A 15,998-nucleotide genomic window follows, 5' to 3' on the forward strand; every position below is an offset into this window, starting at 1 on the left:
AGTTAGTAATATTGATGTCATAATTTTATTGTTGACTTATTTTTTCTTGACAAATTTATATTAAGAGGAAAGTATCTACTTTGGAAGAACCAGATTATTCTGGTTTAAGAATACAGACACATCTGACAGCTTCTGAGCCAAGGGCTGATTACATTAGGGTCGACTCCCTCTCAGATTCCCATATATTTGGTGATAATATAGTTACCATTGTTTCAGGGAACCTTTGGTGTATTGACTAAGATCTTGATTGTTTAGCTTAAATGGATGGTGCTAATTAGATTAAGGTCATAGATATGGTGCCTTTGTGAATTAGTTAACCATGCAGCAGGAGAAACTATTTCATGTCCACCGACTTGCAAGCATTCCAATTTCTGGATAAAGAGCAAAGCTTACTTTTGGTGATTTCCACATATGAAGTTTTGATGCTCTGTATCAGTGCCAAAACTGGTGTGTAGTAACTGAATTAGCATGAGGTAGCCTTCCTGGGTATTTTTCATTGAGCACCTGAGGAGAAAGGGATTTCAAGCTTGTTTTAAAAAAATAAAAGCCAATAACACATTCAAAGATATCCTTGAAAGATAAGAGAAAGATACATTTTTATAATAAATTAACTCTCCTAATTTAGTTTCTCCTTATGTTTGATCCTACCAAAATTGTACTATTCTCTTGGCCATCTGTTTTATATCACTTAAATGTTTGAGATGTATCTAGCTAAACTCTCATCTGGACTGTTAAAAGAGACCGAGTAGACTATCAAAACCTCTCTACTGCTGACATTCATTTATTAAAAATAGCACAATGTTTGTATGATTAGGGGTTGGCAAACCTCAAACCCCGTCTTATGGTTAGTCCATGAGACGGTCCTACAGAATTGCAATACTCTGGTTGAACTAGCTCAGCAGTTACCTTTATAACCTCTTGAGAGTAGCAGCATCAGTATCCTCATTCACTTCTGCTCTCCAGCCGTTATCCCCTTGCTCCAGGTAGTGATAACATGATGAGCAAGCTCAGAGAAGCACCACTAGTGCCTACAGGTGACGTGTGGCCCCACTCGTTCCCTAACAGCCTCACTGGATGGAGCATGGTAATGTAGAAACATTGCCAATGCTTGCTTTCAAACTTTTCAGTGACTTTTATTGTAGTTATAGCCAAATAGTTTATATTAAATTAGTGCCATTTGTTGTATATCTTGGTATATATTTCCATTATTTTAGGGTCCTTTTTTTATCTTAATAGACAAAGAAGTTATTTACATATGTCCTTTCAATGGCCCCATTAAGGGAAGAGTTTACATCACAAATTATCGTCTTTATTTAAGAAGTTTGGAAACGGTAAGTAGAATCTAAGACCATAAAGATGACCCTAACTGTTAAAGATAATGCTAAACTGTTTCTCTTCTACTTTGCAAGATTGACTGTGGCTCGGATTAACATGGGGGATACATTGCTTCTCAACTCTTAATTTTTGGCTTACGCAAAGCTTATTTTACACTAATACCTATATATGTAGGAATAGAGTGAATTTAAAAAAATAAGTTTTGTCTCTCATAATAATGGGGAGGGATTGGTAACTGTACCCACTTGCTAGTTTGGAGAAGTTACGGTAGGTGGGTGTAGAACAGTGGTTTTTTCGAAGAAGCACAGAGAAAATTCACCTGTGGAGCTTAAAAACACCACAATATCCTAGATTTATTACATCAGAACATCTATTAATAGCTCTTTGGTCCAGGCACAGTTGTAATTTTTTCTAATATATTTTATTGATTTTTTGCAGAGAGGAAGGGAGAGGGAGAGTTAGAAACATCGATGAGAGAGAAACATCGACCAGCTGCCTCTTGCACACCCCCTACCGGGGATGTGCCTGCAACCAATGTACATGCCCTTGACCGGAATCGAACCTGGGACCTTTCAGTCCGCAGACTGACGCTCTACCACTGAGCCAAACTGGTTTCGGCCACAGTTGTAATTTTTAAAACATCATAGAAGATACTGGTATGAGTCCCTTGTTCAGGCCCACCTCTCTAGAACTTTTTAAGTGTTCGATTACAAAGCATCAGGTAGCAGTTTAGAACTAGGCTGACTATGGTGTGGCTTAATGCCACTCTACCTTTTCATTCCAGAGCCACGTAATGTTTACCACAATGTTTTAAGTAATGTTCCATTGGTGGAAAGATGAGATGGAGACAGTGTGCTCCAGAAGGGAAAGAAGGAGTGAATGGCCTCTGTGATGGGTCGCCATTGCTCAGACTGGCCTGAAGGGACAGCTTTACTTTGATGAGATGGACCAAGGGGAAGCGAATAGGTCCAGGGTACATCGAAGAGAGCCCAACAGCAGCTTTTACACAGGAGACAGTGAGACTGTTAGGGGAATCTCACTTTTGTTTTATTGCTTTTACCCTGCAATTTCTTCAGGACAGTTCTAATCTAGATTAGATTGCATCTTTTGATTATTTTTATGTTCAGTATTGTGTCCAAAGTCTGAAAAATTCTGTTTATTACTCCTGCTGCCTTAGTTGTAGGAGTTTACTTCTATAATATTCATAGGGTTCTGAGACTGGATATTTATTTATGTGAATCTATTCAGGCTTCTAAGTAAGACTGGAGCTGAACAAATGTTCCTCATTTTACAAAATGCAAAAGAAGAGTCTGGAAATTAACGGAGCAGTGAGCTAGATGTCAACTCTTGGTAACAATTGGCAGCAATTCTAGAATTAATCATTTAAATATATGACTTTTAAGTAGCAAGAAAAGAAAGAAACCATTGGGAGTATTATTCACATTGTCTTAATTGAATCACGGCCGAATAGTGGCAGTACATTTAGATGGAGTTATAGACTGTATTGAAAGCTTGCTACCAACCAGGAAGGGTGGTCACTCACATCTTGTAGTGTGGGCCCTTTGCCTCCAGTGTTTCTAATGCAGTGCAAATGAGCACATAGAAAGCATGCGTGTCCAATATATAAAAAACACAAAACCAGCCAATGTGCTAGATGGCAGAATTGGAATTGGGAACTATCTTAATCAGCTAGGATTTTGTAGTGAAACTAATAACATGAAGTTTAACATAAATAACATTTACAGTTGTATTAATAAAGATGGAAGAGGGGCCCATTCTTATTTGACCCAGTAATTATACACGATTGATTAAAAAGTTAATAGACCTAAATTATGAACAACAAATACATATCTAAAAGTCAACTGAATTAAAGATCTGAGGAACAGAATAAACTGGTAAATATAATATAATCAGGGGCATAGAATGGGAGGGGATTGATAATTCTCAGGGGGAAAGGGGTGTCTGTGTGGGGGGTACAGGAAGAGACTGAACAAAAATCATATACCTGTGAATGAGGACAGCTGGGATGGGGGGAGGTAAGGGCAGAGTGTGGAGTGGGGATCAGGTAGAGGGGAGCTATGGGGGGGAGGATAAACAATTGTAATAATATGAACAATAAAGATTTATTTAAAAATAAATAAAATAAAACACGAAAATTTTTTTAAAAAAAACTTAATAGACCTATTGGGTGAATTAAGAAAAGTATAATAACGGCGAGACAAAATGAGATGGTAGTCCCATCAGAAGTGCCGTGTTCAAATCCTGATGCCATATTTTAAGAGGAACAGTGACAAACTAGAGATGGTTCAGACAAAGGGAACCAGGCTAGTAACGGTGCTGCAATATGAGCAATGATCAAAATAAATATTAATCTTTCATGTGAAGAGAAGAAGACAAAGGGAGAAATGATAGAGCTACCTTAGAATGAATGAAGTGGCTTCTGTGAAGCACGGATTAAACTGATTCAGTACAGCTCCCAAGGGTCACACTGGGACAGAGTAAAATATTTTATGTTAATACTGTGTAGGGGAGATTCATAAAAAATTTAGAATTAATGCAAGTGTTATAATGCGTTCACCTCTGAGACTTTTGTCTTGAGTCACACATATGCCTGATTCCAGTTTATGCTGTCATTAACGATGAACTGGAAAAATTATTGAAACTGGTGCTATGACAAGATTGTGTTTTCTAAATGATGTAAAGCAAAAACTACCTGTAGAAAAGAGGCCAGAGGAAATACACCAAAAGTTTTAGTACTTGGGGTATTTGGAGAGCAGATGGAATTAGGCATGCTTTGTTTTTTCCCCTTCCACTTGGAAGGAGCATATAGTCCTTCTATAATTGGGAGGACACTTAGCAAGCTTTCTTTTGTTTTCATATGATACTCTAGAATAGGGGTGTCGAACTCAATCAGAGAAGGGGCCAAAATCTAAAATCCAGCCTAAATCGCGGGCCGAATGGTTTACTGAACAGTCATAAACTGTCATTGTGATGGAAACGCAGCGGAGTGCAGTGATGACAGTGCGGTGCGGGCCACATTGCAAGGCCTGGCGGGACGGATTTGGCCCGCGGGCCTTGTGTTTGACACATGTGCTCTAGAAGGTGGGAATTAGTGCTGAATGGGTGAATAAAATGCCCATTTGACACTGACTTCTAATTTTTTTCTTCTTCCACTAAGTTTTACATTAACATTTTGACTGATTGGACACAACATTTAGTCCAGGTATAAAAACAAGCAGCTAGTAGCAGAAAGCATCGTATAAAGAAAGCCACTTACGTGGTTATATAGAAGCCCCAAAAGAGTCATCATAATGTTTCTTAAAGTTATAAAAAACAGCATTAATTGTGGATTCTCTTGCAAAATATGAATTTTTTGTTTGACAAAGAGCTGTCATCTCACTGGCATTTGGAAGTGGACACCTGTTTGTTTCAGGTATGTAAACACTGCTGTGGAAGTGCAGTCTAACTCCGTCAGCTGTCCAAGCACAGTAGTCACTTCCTGAGATTGTCGTGGTGGCCCTCCTTCATGGTCTTCCCCCATCACTCTGGCCTGCACGATGCCTCCAGAGCAACCCTCCTTACACCTAGGCTGATCAGCTTACTTTTCAGCTCCAGAACCTTTGTTGGCACCCTACTGCCCATAGAATAAAATCCACTCTCATTTATATGGCATAAAAATTCCTCCTAGCTTCTCTTGTCTTGGCTCTTACCACATCTCCCATACTGTTCTCAGACTACACAAAGCCTCTTTCTTCCCTTTTCTCAGCCTGAGAAGCCCTCCCATGCCTCTTTACCCTTACATGTGCTGTTCCCACTGTACCTGAATGCCCTTTCAGAAGCCACTATCCATCCTTCAGAACTCACCTCAAAATCATGCCTCTCTTAAGTCTTCTCTAGCTTCCCGTAAAGATATCACTCCCTCTTTGTGTCCCCAGAGCCCTTTTTCTCATATGTTAACACTTATGAAACCTTCCCTGGCCATTTGTCTAAACTTGTAATTCCCCTCCCAAAACTTTCTCTCTCCCTTCCATGTTTATTTGTTTCTCCTGAGCACCTGCCACTATCTCCTATTTTATATATTCCACTGCTTTACCTTGTTCTTTGTCTGAGGACAGGAATGCTTGTCTATCCTCAGCACATAGGACAGAGACTGGCACACAAAGGTACTCAGTCAGGCTGTACTAAATAAAGGAATTCTGTCTTACTTATATTCTGCTTTGTCTGTGGTCCTTTTGGCCCTTTGTGCCTAGCTAGTAGAGTCCAGTGGACAGTAGGTGCTCAGTAAAAGTGGATCCGATGAGTGAATTTGGGAGGGAACAGGCCTCATCACTGTGATTTGACTTCATCTCAAAGATCATAGCCACCTTTTGATCTTGAGGGTGCTCAGGAATTTTTCTTGGTGTTGACCTTGTGAGTCCAGTAGAGGCCACTTTAGGCATGTAATACGTTGTAATCTGGTAGACTACCATGGGAGAGATGCTTCCAGATTTCCTTCTAGGAACACTTTAAGTTCAGGTGCTATAGAGGATGAGAAAGACAAATTGACACTGTGCTTATTCATGTGTTCATATCTTTATTCCAGAAACTTTCATTGAGCCCTGTGGTGAATCTAACATCATGCCAGGTGAATGATGTGGAGATGAGTAATTGTGGTATAACATGGCGAAGTCTGCAGTGGTTGCGTAATGCTATGAGGTTACAAGGGAGAGGATGATTAACTGTGTGATGAGTCATAGAATGCTTTACAGAGGAGGTAATATTTGAACCAAGTCTTGAAGAATGGTATCAATTTCCTGGACAGGAGAGAAAGTGGGGGGAGCATATCAGGTAGAGAGTTTGCATATTACATGTATAGCAATATGAAAAAATACCATATATGGTGAAAATGGCTTGGTGGTCTATTGGAGCTGGAATATAGGGGGTAGAGGGAGGAGTGGAGAATAGAAGGCAATGAAGCTATATGCGTGTTACATGGAGAATGACATATCAGACGTGTATTTCTGGAAGATGAGTCAGGTTGCAGCATGTATGATACAATAGGGAGAGAGAGACTGGAGGCAGGAAGTTATTTTTATTTTTCAGGTTAGCAATAAGAGCCTAATACAGCCATAGTTGCAATAGAAAGGAGGGGACAGTATTGAGAGATTCAGAATTTGCATGGTCGTTAGAGGCGTGAGTTGAAGAAAATATTCGAGTTAAGAATGATTCCTGTGATTTTTTGGCTTGAATGATTGGGACTGCTCCCAGTCATCAAAATAGACATTATAGGAGAATGAATGTGTTGGAGATAAACCCCAGGGAAAATAAGTCTGAATGTGTGGTATAACAGCAGTATAACAACCAGGTGGCAATTGCTCAGAAGCAGTAGGAAACATGACTAAGGTTTCTGAAGTTATTCGCATATCAGTATTGGGAAAAATCATGTACATCCACAAGAGTACTCTCAAAGAGATGTAGGCCGAGGAAAGAACCCTAAGGGACATGAACATTTTTCCATGATGGGAAGAGAAGAACCACTGGAGAAGAGAAAGAAGAGGCAGTAGAAAATCTGAGAGAAGACTTTGGTAGAAGTCAGTAGAAGAGAAAAATCTCAAGAAATAAGGAGTAGAGCATGGTGTGAAATGTTAGAGTTTAGTAAGATAAAGAATGAATAGAGCCCAACCAGTGTGGCTCAGTGGTTGAGCAGGGGTGTGCAGGAGGCAGCTGATCAATGATTCTCTGTCATCATTGATGTTTCTATCTTTCTCCCTCTCTAAAATCAATAAAGAATATTTTTTTAAAATGAACAGTCTGTGGAGGGTGGTCTTTAGGAGGCACTGGGAGCCCAGGTAGAACAGATTTCGTGATTATGTGAATCTGATTAATCTCTCTTGATCCTCTTTCTACCTCCCCATGGAAGATTTGCCAACTCCCTACCCTTCTTTCTATTCATTCTTTGCCCCCTGGCTCCAGTCACTTCTCTATAGATAACACCATATGTTATTAACAAAGCTCTTGAATTTACCAAGACTTTTTCCACACACTCTCATCCCATCTAATAACAGCTGATAGGTAAAGCTTCCCTAGGCACTCCCTCCCCCTTGGCTTTGTTTTCTAGTGCTGACTTTTCTTCTGACCCCAGTTTCTCATTTCTTACTGCTTGCTGGAGTTTCCTTGACTTTCCACCTGGCAGCCCAGATATATGGCCAAACCAAAATTCCTCAGCTCTTTCTCCCTTCCCAGTTCCTTCTTTTGGCATTATGTTTCTCTTGATGGTGTTACTTTTCTTCTAGTCACCCTAGAATCATGTCTCTAATCCTCTCCTCCCTTCTCTGCAGTCTTTGTTACATTTTCCCAGTTCTTTCTAGTCCTGTGTTCCCACCCTAGTCCAAGGTCTTATCACCAGCACCTATCTCCCAGGCTATTGCAATGATTTCTCCTACTCTGTTCTTGTTAGCTCCCTAAGACATTCTCACAACAACCTTATCATTCCTTTGCTCAGAAACTCTCATTGGCTTCTTTCCTTCCTCATTTATGATTCTTTAGGCCAGGTACTTACAGTCCTGCAACCCCTCTCCCCAACTCATCTCTCTAATCCATCGTACATGCTGTAATCTGACTTCGCTTCTTGAAATACACATCTGATGTCATTCTCCATGTAATGTGGATGCAGCCTCATTGTCACCCCTTCTCCACTCCTTCCTCTACCCTCTCTATTCCAGCTCTAGCTGTCATTCAGCCCCAACACACACTCTGGATCAAGCTTGTTCCTTAAACAAGCCCTATACTTTCTCCCCTCTGGATTTTCCTTCAGGATATATTCTCCACCTAGAACATCATTCACCACCACCCCCCCCACGCATTTTGAAAAATGTAACAAAATTTATAAAGGATAACATAACCATCTGAGGATCCAACACCTAGATGAAGAATTCCCATCTTCCCCTCACTTCAGAGATAATCACCATCTGAAGATTGATATTTCTCACTCCTGGTCATTCTACACACTTCTTTTAAAAATAGAATGGAATAGCCCTAGCTGGTTTGGCTCAGTGGATAGAATGTGGATAGGCTGCGGGCTGAAGGGTCTCAGGTTCGATTCTGGTCAAGGGCATGTACCTTGGTTGTGGGCACATCCCCAGTAGGGGGTGTGCAGTAGGCAGCTGATTGATGTTTCTCTCTCATCGATGTTTCTAACACTCTGTCCTTCTCTCTTCCTCTGTGTAAAAAATCAATAAAATATATTTTTCAAAACTAGAATGGAATATAGGGGATGTGAAGAAAGCTAAAGGATTGGAAGCTTTTAAGCCTTCCAAACAAGTAGTTGCCAACCGTTGGCAGTATAATTTGGTTCGAGAATTAGGACTGCTGATGAGATGGGAAAAGTGACATATATATATATATATATATATATATATAGTTTTCATTTTCGGTTGATAACTCAGAAATAATACCTCTTCCTGGATCAAATTCAAGGAAAATTTGTTGTTAGGATTTCCTCTAAAAGATAGGAGCATAATGATTTAATTCATCAGGCAGAGTATCACTCAAAGATTCTTAGATACAAGACCCTCTATAAAGACAGAACACACATTAACTTTTATTTGGTAAAAGCATTTCTGTGTGGGACCAGCAGCATAGCTCTGTTTACTTTGCTTTTTGATGGTTTACCAGTACAGAGGCAGGACTTGGAGAATTGAGATGCTGGATACCTTGTATGCCCATCAGACTCTCTAAAAATTATCAAGTTTTGAAATGAGCTTTGGACAGGCGCTAGGTATCATGCCACCTAAAAGCTGGGCATCTAACAATGTGGCCGCACCTAGGTTCCATGATCTCTAATTGGCTGCAATTTCAGCTGCAAGTCTTGGATACCACCCAGAAGGGAGGCAAAATTTACCTTCCATTGTGGACATTTCAAAGCCAAACCTGTATGTTCTCCAGAGGGAAGACCCAATCAATTCATTAAAGGATGAACAAAGAGGATTCCTGTAGTATTTATCTTTTCAGGAAAATACATTGGAAACTTTTCAAGATTGTTCTTTTTTAAGGTCCTTCTGGTACCTCTTTTCTTTAAAGGAGGTGAAATAATGTTAAAAAAGACTAGAATAATAAAACATCCTAGTATGTCTGTAGGTAATAACATCAGTGGGAACATAGTATCCACACTCTAGGTATTCTTTTAAACTTCAATCTTAAATCATCTTATATTGCTGTTGCAAAATTAATGCTGTTTTCAGTTTATAACAATTCCTGGCAATAACTTATGTCCCTTGTCCCTTGTCACCATACCATCCCAATTTGCCATTCTCCAAACTTGAGACTCTGGGGGCTATTGAGCCCTGCTGTTGAAGGTTATATTTGGATTTAATTATTTCCACTACCAGTTGAGGCATTTTAGGCCACAGAAAGGGTCTCATTGCTGCTTTGGCAATTCTTTTCATCTGGAATTGAATTCTCGTTGCATCCCCCATCATATCAGTGTCTAACCTTCTCCATGTTCCTTAGCTGACCTCATCTCTTGCTGTGTTGAAAAGTTAAAAGCCATCCTCACAAATCTCCTATAAATTTCCCTCTCATCACCTGATGATGTGTGTCTCCACACATCCTTTCCTCCTCTCTTATCTGAGAGAAAGGACCTAGATCTTGTCCAAAGCAAATCCCTCTACTTGAGCCTTAGTGCCCCATTATTCTTTACCTCTTATGTTTGTGGTTTTCATTGGCTCCTCCCCTTCCCCTCATCCCACAGACCTACTCCAGTCTCATTATTTTAAAACACCTTCTTGCATCCCTGCTACTCCCTGATACTGCTATCCTCTTTCTTCCCCTTCTTTGCCAGACTTCTTTTAAAAAATTAGTGCACACGGCTTCCACTTCTGGTCTATTAACTCCTTCTTGTGTTCTGGCTTCTGTTCTTTATTGAAACTATTATTTCACTGCTCAGTTCCAGTGGCCTTGGTTGAGTCCTCAGCTTTTTAACTTCTCTGAAGCTATAGGTATTGTTGATTACTCCTTCCTTACTTTCTATATACATTCTTGGCTCTTCTGCTTCTTTCTGTCTCCTGCCTTTATTGCAATTCATTTATTTTCCTAGAGTTCTGTATATTTCTCTAAAGTTCTGTACTCAGCTTCTTCTTTCTTAGCTGTCATTTGCTTTCCAGTTCTATAGCTCTAGTCCTGATCTTTTATTTTTTTATTCATTGGCTGTTTCAGAGCCTGTTGTGTGCCAAGCACTGTGCCAGGTGGTAGGAAATAGTGGTGTACACAGCAGACATAGTCTCTCTCTCACGAAGCTTTAGTTCTGATGGCATTGACAGACATTAATTACATAATCACACCAATATGTAACAACAAGCTGTAGTAGGTTGCATGGGAATAGTACAGGGTTACAACAGTTTAAGGAGTCTGCAAAATTGTTCTGAGAAAATGATACTTGACCCGTAGTCTGAAGAATGAATAGGAGTTATCTAGATGCTGGGCAGCAGCTGGGTTGGAGAAAATAAGTTGAGAGAACAGCATATGAGCGGCCCTGAGACCAAAGGGATCATGAAAAGATGACAGTGTGGATAGGTGGGGGTCAGAAGAGCAGTGAGAGATGAGCAAGAGAGGTTGATGATGGCCAGATGACCTAGACCTTGTAGACTCTGCTAAGGGTTTGGATGTTTAGAGTTAAGCAATGTGAAGCTTCAGACGTGGTTTAAACAGAGGAATGATAGCATCAAATTTACTTTTTGTAAAAGATCACCCAGGCTGCTGGGTGGAGGGCAGATTATCAGCTGAGTCATAGTAGCTACAAAGAGACCACTGTGCCTTTTCCAGTGGTCCAGAGAAGTTTCTGGTAGAGTTGGAGAGAGGTTAATAGATTGGATATTTATTTAAGAGGGAAACATAAGAGATTGGATTGCGGATAATGGAGAAGGGCGATGACACGGATAATTTTTAGGTTTCCAGCTTTGGTAACTGGAATGCCAGCCATGGAGACAGGAAGATGGAGTTTGGAGAGAGAAATATCACTTGTTTAGTTCTGGACATTTTTAGTTTGAGCGGCCTTTGGGATCTCTTCCAGTTCTGTATTTCCAGTTGCCTCCTAGATATCTGTTCTTGAATAATTTATCATAACCTCAAACCCAGTGTGTCTAGAATTGACAAACATAAGAACATAAGAACCTCCTCTTATGTTATTCACATCTCTTGGTATGATCATCATTGTCCCAGGCACTTGAGTCTAAATCTGAGTCATCTTTGATTCTTCCCCAGACACTCATCTCCTTTTGCTTTCCACTTCAGTCACTCTCCACTTTCAGATCCTCATAGCCTCTCACTTGCACTAAAACATTAGCCTCCAGGATTCCAAGGAATGGATATAGTGCTTTATACCCATTGAGAGACTTAGAGGTACAGAATTTTAGCCCTCTACTTCCATTCATGGAGTGCTCAGTGCTGCTAGTTGAGTATTCATAAACCATCATTCTGTCATTGAATTTCTCTTCTCAAAACACATTCTATGTAACCCAGTCATCTTGATCCAAGCCCTGGAGTACTATTCCCCAAAGAATTAAAATAGCCACCCTATCTTAAACCTGGCCCTGGCCTATGTGTGTGTGTGTGTATGTGTGTGTTTTAAGTATAAAATCCCCATGTTTTTCCTCATAGATAACTGATATCATTGTTACCTGTTCATGGAAGGGTAATCTCCAACTGATATTATTCTTTTTTTTAAGTATCATCTTTAATGTGACCTTCACCACAGAACCTTCATGTGATCCATTTGATAGGAAATCATCTTGCCCTCCTATAACCTCTCATTCCACTTTGGACCTTTTTTTTAATGGTTTTTGGCACTTGCATCCTAGCATTGTGACTATTTGGATACATGTGTCTTATCTCCCTCACTGGGCCTTGAGCTCCCTAAGGGCAATGTCTGCATCTTATTTTCATTTCCATGGTCCCTAGGGAACAGTACAGTTTCTGATACTCAGTATACATCTCAAGAGAGATAGTAAATGAGTGCATCTTTTTAGGTTGCTATATTTACTGCTGAACTATTTTAGATACTTAGAGGTCAGAGGCACAGAATTGTGAGTTAGAATGGACCTTTGAGAATCCTTAAATATTTAATGATATTTAGATAGTGATGACTTAGGTTTCTAGAGAGGGAAGCTAGTTTTTCTATTCCTGGATCTTCCAGTTTAGCTGGCTGGGTTATCTGATTTTGAACCTGTCATTCAGGGAGTACATGGCTTGTAGCCTCATTAGACTGTGGATGCCCTTGGTCAGGAACTGACTGGTTTTCCTCAGTGTTCCGTTTTTTAAAAGCTTTTAAAACTTTTTAAAAATATTTATTGTTGAGAGTATTACAGATGTCTCCTCACCCCCCTCCCTGCCTCCAATTGCCTTCTTCCACCTGGTTCCTGCCCTGCTCCAGGATTCACCAACCTGTTATCTATATCCATGAACCATGTATATATGCATATAAGTTCTTTGGTTAATCTCTTCACTCTGCTCCCCTTTCCTCTGAGATTGCTCAGATTTTTATGGATTTTTAGAGAGAGAGGAAAGGAGAGAAAGAAACATCCATGTGAGACTGAAATATTTATAGGTTGTCTCCTGCACGTCCCTACCAGGGATCCAGCCTGTAACCAGGGCAAGTGCCCTGACCTGGACTCGAACTGGCAACCTTTTAGTGCGCAGGATGATGCCCAACCAACTTAGCCTTACTGGCCAGGGCCTCAGTGTCCCATTTTATGTTTTGCGTTGGGTCAGGACAATCAGAGCTATAAAATTCCCACTGTATTAGTACAGGGATAAAGAATAGAAAAGTCTCATTTCACTTTTAATTCTTCTCCCTTTTTTTGTATTCTTGCTTCTGTGTTGCTATTAGAGTGTCAACCTTTTATTTAATGTCTACTCTATGTATTTAGGAATACAGTTTGAACAGATACTAATAAATCTCAATATAATCTAAGCATAATAACAGGCTGCCTGATAGTATGTTTTAATAACTAGATTGTATTGAGATGTAAATACATTATAATATACAACTATGTATGTACATGGTTACTAAGTAGTGTCTTTTTTATCTAGAGATTTGGATTTCAGTCATGTAGTGAGATGTCTTATTCCATGAACAGCTAAAAAATATGCTTCCTTTTAGGTACAAACAGAAAAACCTGTAGCTATATGCCAAAGCGTACTGAGCCACTATAGTTGTATAGCACAGCTAAGTCTTTCAAATAATAAGGGATTTTTTGCTGTAATAATGACTTACATTGTTTTTTAGCTACCATGTGACAGGCAGCATGCCAGATAATTTATGGCCATTATCTCTAACTAGAAGCCCGGTGCATGAAAATGCATGCACTGGAGGGGGGGTCCTTCAACCCTGCCTGTCCCCTCTCACAGTCTGGGAGCCCTCAGGGGTAGGAGGCAATGTGCCCATCACACCTCTGCTGCTGCCACTGCTGGCAGCACAAGCCTCAGCTGGCCCTGGTTACCTGAGTCTCGGGTGGCCCTAGGTGGCTGGGCAGCCACCATCTGAGGCTTGCCTGCACCTTGGGCCAGCCCTGGGTACCTGGGGGGCTGAGGAGACTGAGGGACACTGGAGGCAGGCATGCTAAGCAGCTGGACCCGCTTGGGGGCGGGCCCAGCCCTGCTGTGTGCCTGCTGCCCCAGTGGGGCTGAGGGGACTGGTCACTGCCATCTTATGGATATGGGTGCCACCATCTTTGAGGGCATGGCAGTCAATTAGCATATTCCCTTCTTATTGGCTGTGGGTGCTGACATCTTTGTGATGGCTGATTAGCATGTTCCATCTTTATTAGGTACAATAATCCCTACTCTACAGGTAAATGTGGCTGAGAGATACAGCAACTTGTTAAAATCATCCAGCTAGCCAGGACCGGTTTGGCTCAGTGGATAGAGCGTCGGCCTGCGGACTGAAAGGTCCCGGTTCGATTCCGGGCAAGGGCATGTACCTTGGTTGCGGGCACATCCCCTGTGGGGGGTGTGCAAGAGACAGCTGGTCGATGTTTCTCTCTCATCGATGTTTCTAACTCTCTGTGCCTCTCAATTCCTCTCTGTGTAAAATCAATAAAATATATTTTTTAAAAAGTAATAATAAAAAAAATAAAATCATCCAGCTAATAAATGTCAAAACTCAGATTTGAACCATTTATGTCCAGCTTAATAACTTGTGCACTTTTCTCTACATCGTAATAACCATATACTTATACTTTTTAAACTTATTATTTTGACATAATTATAAACTTTCAAGAAATTTGAAAAATAGTGCAGAGAATTCTTGTGTACGCATCACCCATCATCTGCAATAACTGTACTGCTTTATCAAAACCAGATAGTTGATTGGCACAATACAGTTACATCAGGTTTTTTTTAAAATCTTTATTGTTCAGATTATTACAGTTGTTCCTCTTTTTCCCCCTTATAGTTCCCCTCCACCAGGTTCCCACTCCACCCCACTCCATGCCCTTACCGCCCCCCCATCCTCATCCATAGGTATATGATTTTTGTCCAGTCTCTTCCCACACCCACACACCCTTTTCCCCCTGAGAATTGTTAGTCCACTCCCTTTCTATGCCCCTGATTTTGTTATATTCCCCAGATTATTCTGTTCATCAGATTTTTTTTATTCACTTCATTTTTAGATTCACTTGTTGATAGATATGTATTTGTTATTTATAATTTTTTTATCTTTACCTTTTTCTTCTTCTTCTTCTTCTTCTTAAAGGATATCTTTCAGCATTTCATATAATACTGGTTTGGCAGTGATGAACTCCTTTACCTTTTTCTTATCTATGAAGATCTTTATCTGACCTTCCATTCTGAATGATAACTTTGCTGGGTAGAGTAATCTTGGTTGTAGGTTCTTGCTATTCATCACTTTGAATATTTCTTGCCACTCCCGTTAGGCCTACATAGTTTCTGTTGAGAAATCAGCTGACAGTCATATGGGTGCTCCCTTGTAGGTAATTAACTGTTTTTCTCTTGCTGCTTTTAATATTCTCTTTGTCTTTTGCTCTCGGCATTTTAATTATGATGTGCCTTGGTGTGGTCCTCATTGAATTCCTTTTGTTTGGGGTTCTCTGTGCTTACTGGATTTATAAGTCTATTTCTTTCACCAGGTGGGGAAAGTTTTCTGTCATTATTTCTTTAAATAGGTTTTAAGTATCTTGCTCTGTCTCTTCTTCTTGCACCCCTATAATTTGGATGTTGGTACGCTTGAAGTTGTCCCACAAGCTCCTTATACTATGTTCATATTTTTTTTATTCTTTTTGCTTTCTGGTTGGGTGTTTTTTGCTTATTTGTATTTCAAATCTTTGACTTGATTCTTGTGATCCTCTAGTCTGCTGTTGGATTTCTGTATATTATTCCTTATTTCAGTCAGTGTATGCTTAATTTCTAGTTGGTCCTTTTTCATATCCTCAAGTGTCTCACTTAATTTTTCTTGAATAACCTTATAACCGTGGTTTTGAACTCTATATCCAGTAGTTTACTTTCCTCCATGTGTTTCATTTGTGACCTGTTTCTTTGTCTCCACATTTTGGCTGCTTCTGTGAGTTAATAGAGTGGCTTTGTGTGCTAGGTGTCCTAGCTAAGCCCAGTGGGTCAGCCTCCCCAGTTACCTGAGGTGGACATTCTTGGTGCGCCCCTTTGTGGGCTGTGTG

The 15,998-nt window shown here is 40.3% G+C and overlaps 1 protein-coding gene across 7 annotated transcripts in view; it reads left to right on the forward strand.

The window, feature by feature from the left end:
• Positions 1–15,998, forward strand: part of MTM1 (myotubularin 1) — a 111,713-nt gene that overhangs the window by 34,874 nt on the left and 60,841 nt on the right. For 5 of the 7 annotated variants that reach the window (XM_036413101.2, XM_036413103.2, XM_036413098.1 and 2 more), the window contains exon 4: positions 1,237–1,331. The exons of the other annotated variants lie outside the window; for them this stretch is intronic. In XM_036413101.2, coding sequence (XP_036268994.1) covers positions 1,237–1,331 — 95 coding nt within the window. The remainder of the gene's footprint in view (positions 1–1,236; positions 1,332–15,998) is intronic. 7 annotated transcript variants of the gene reach the window in all.

The sequence above is a fragment of the Pipistrellus kuhlii genome, unplaced genomic scaffold (genome assembly GCF_014108245.1).
Source record: "Pipistrellus kuhlii isolate mPipKuh1 unplaced genomic scaffold, mPipKuh1.p scaffold_m20_p_49, whole genome shotgun sequence".
Taxonomy (NCBI): Eukaryota; Metazoa; Chordata; class Mammalia; order Chiroptera; family Vespertilionidae; genus Pipistrellus; species Pipistrellus kuhlii.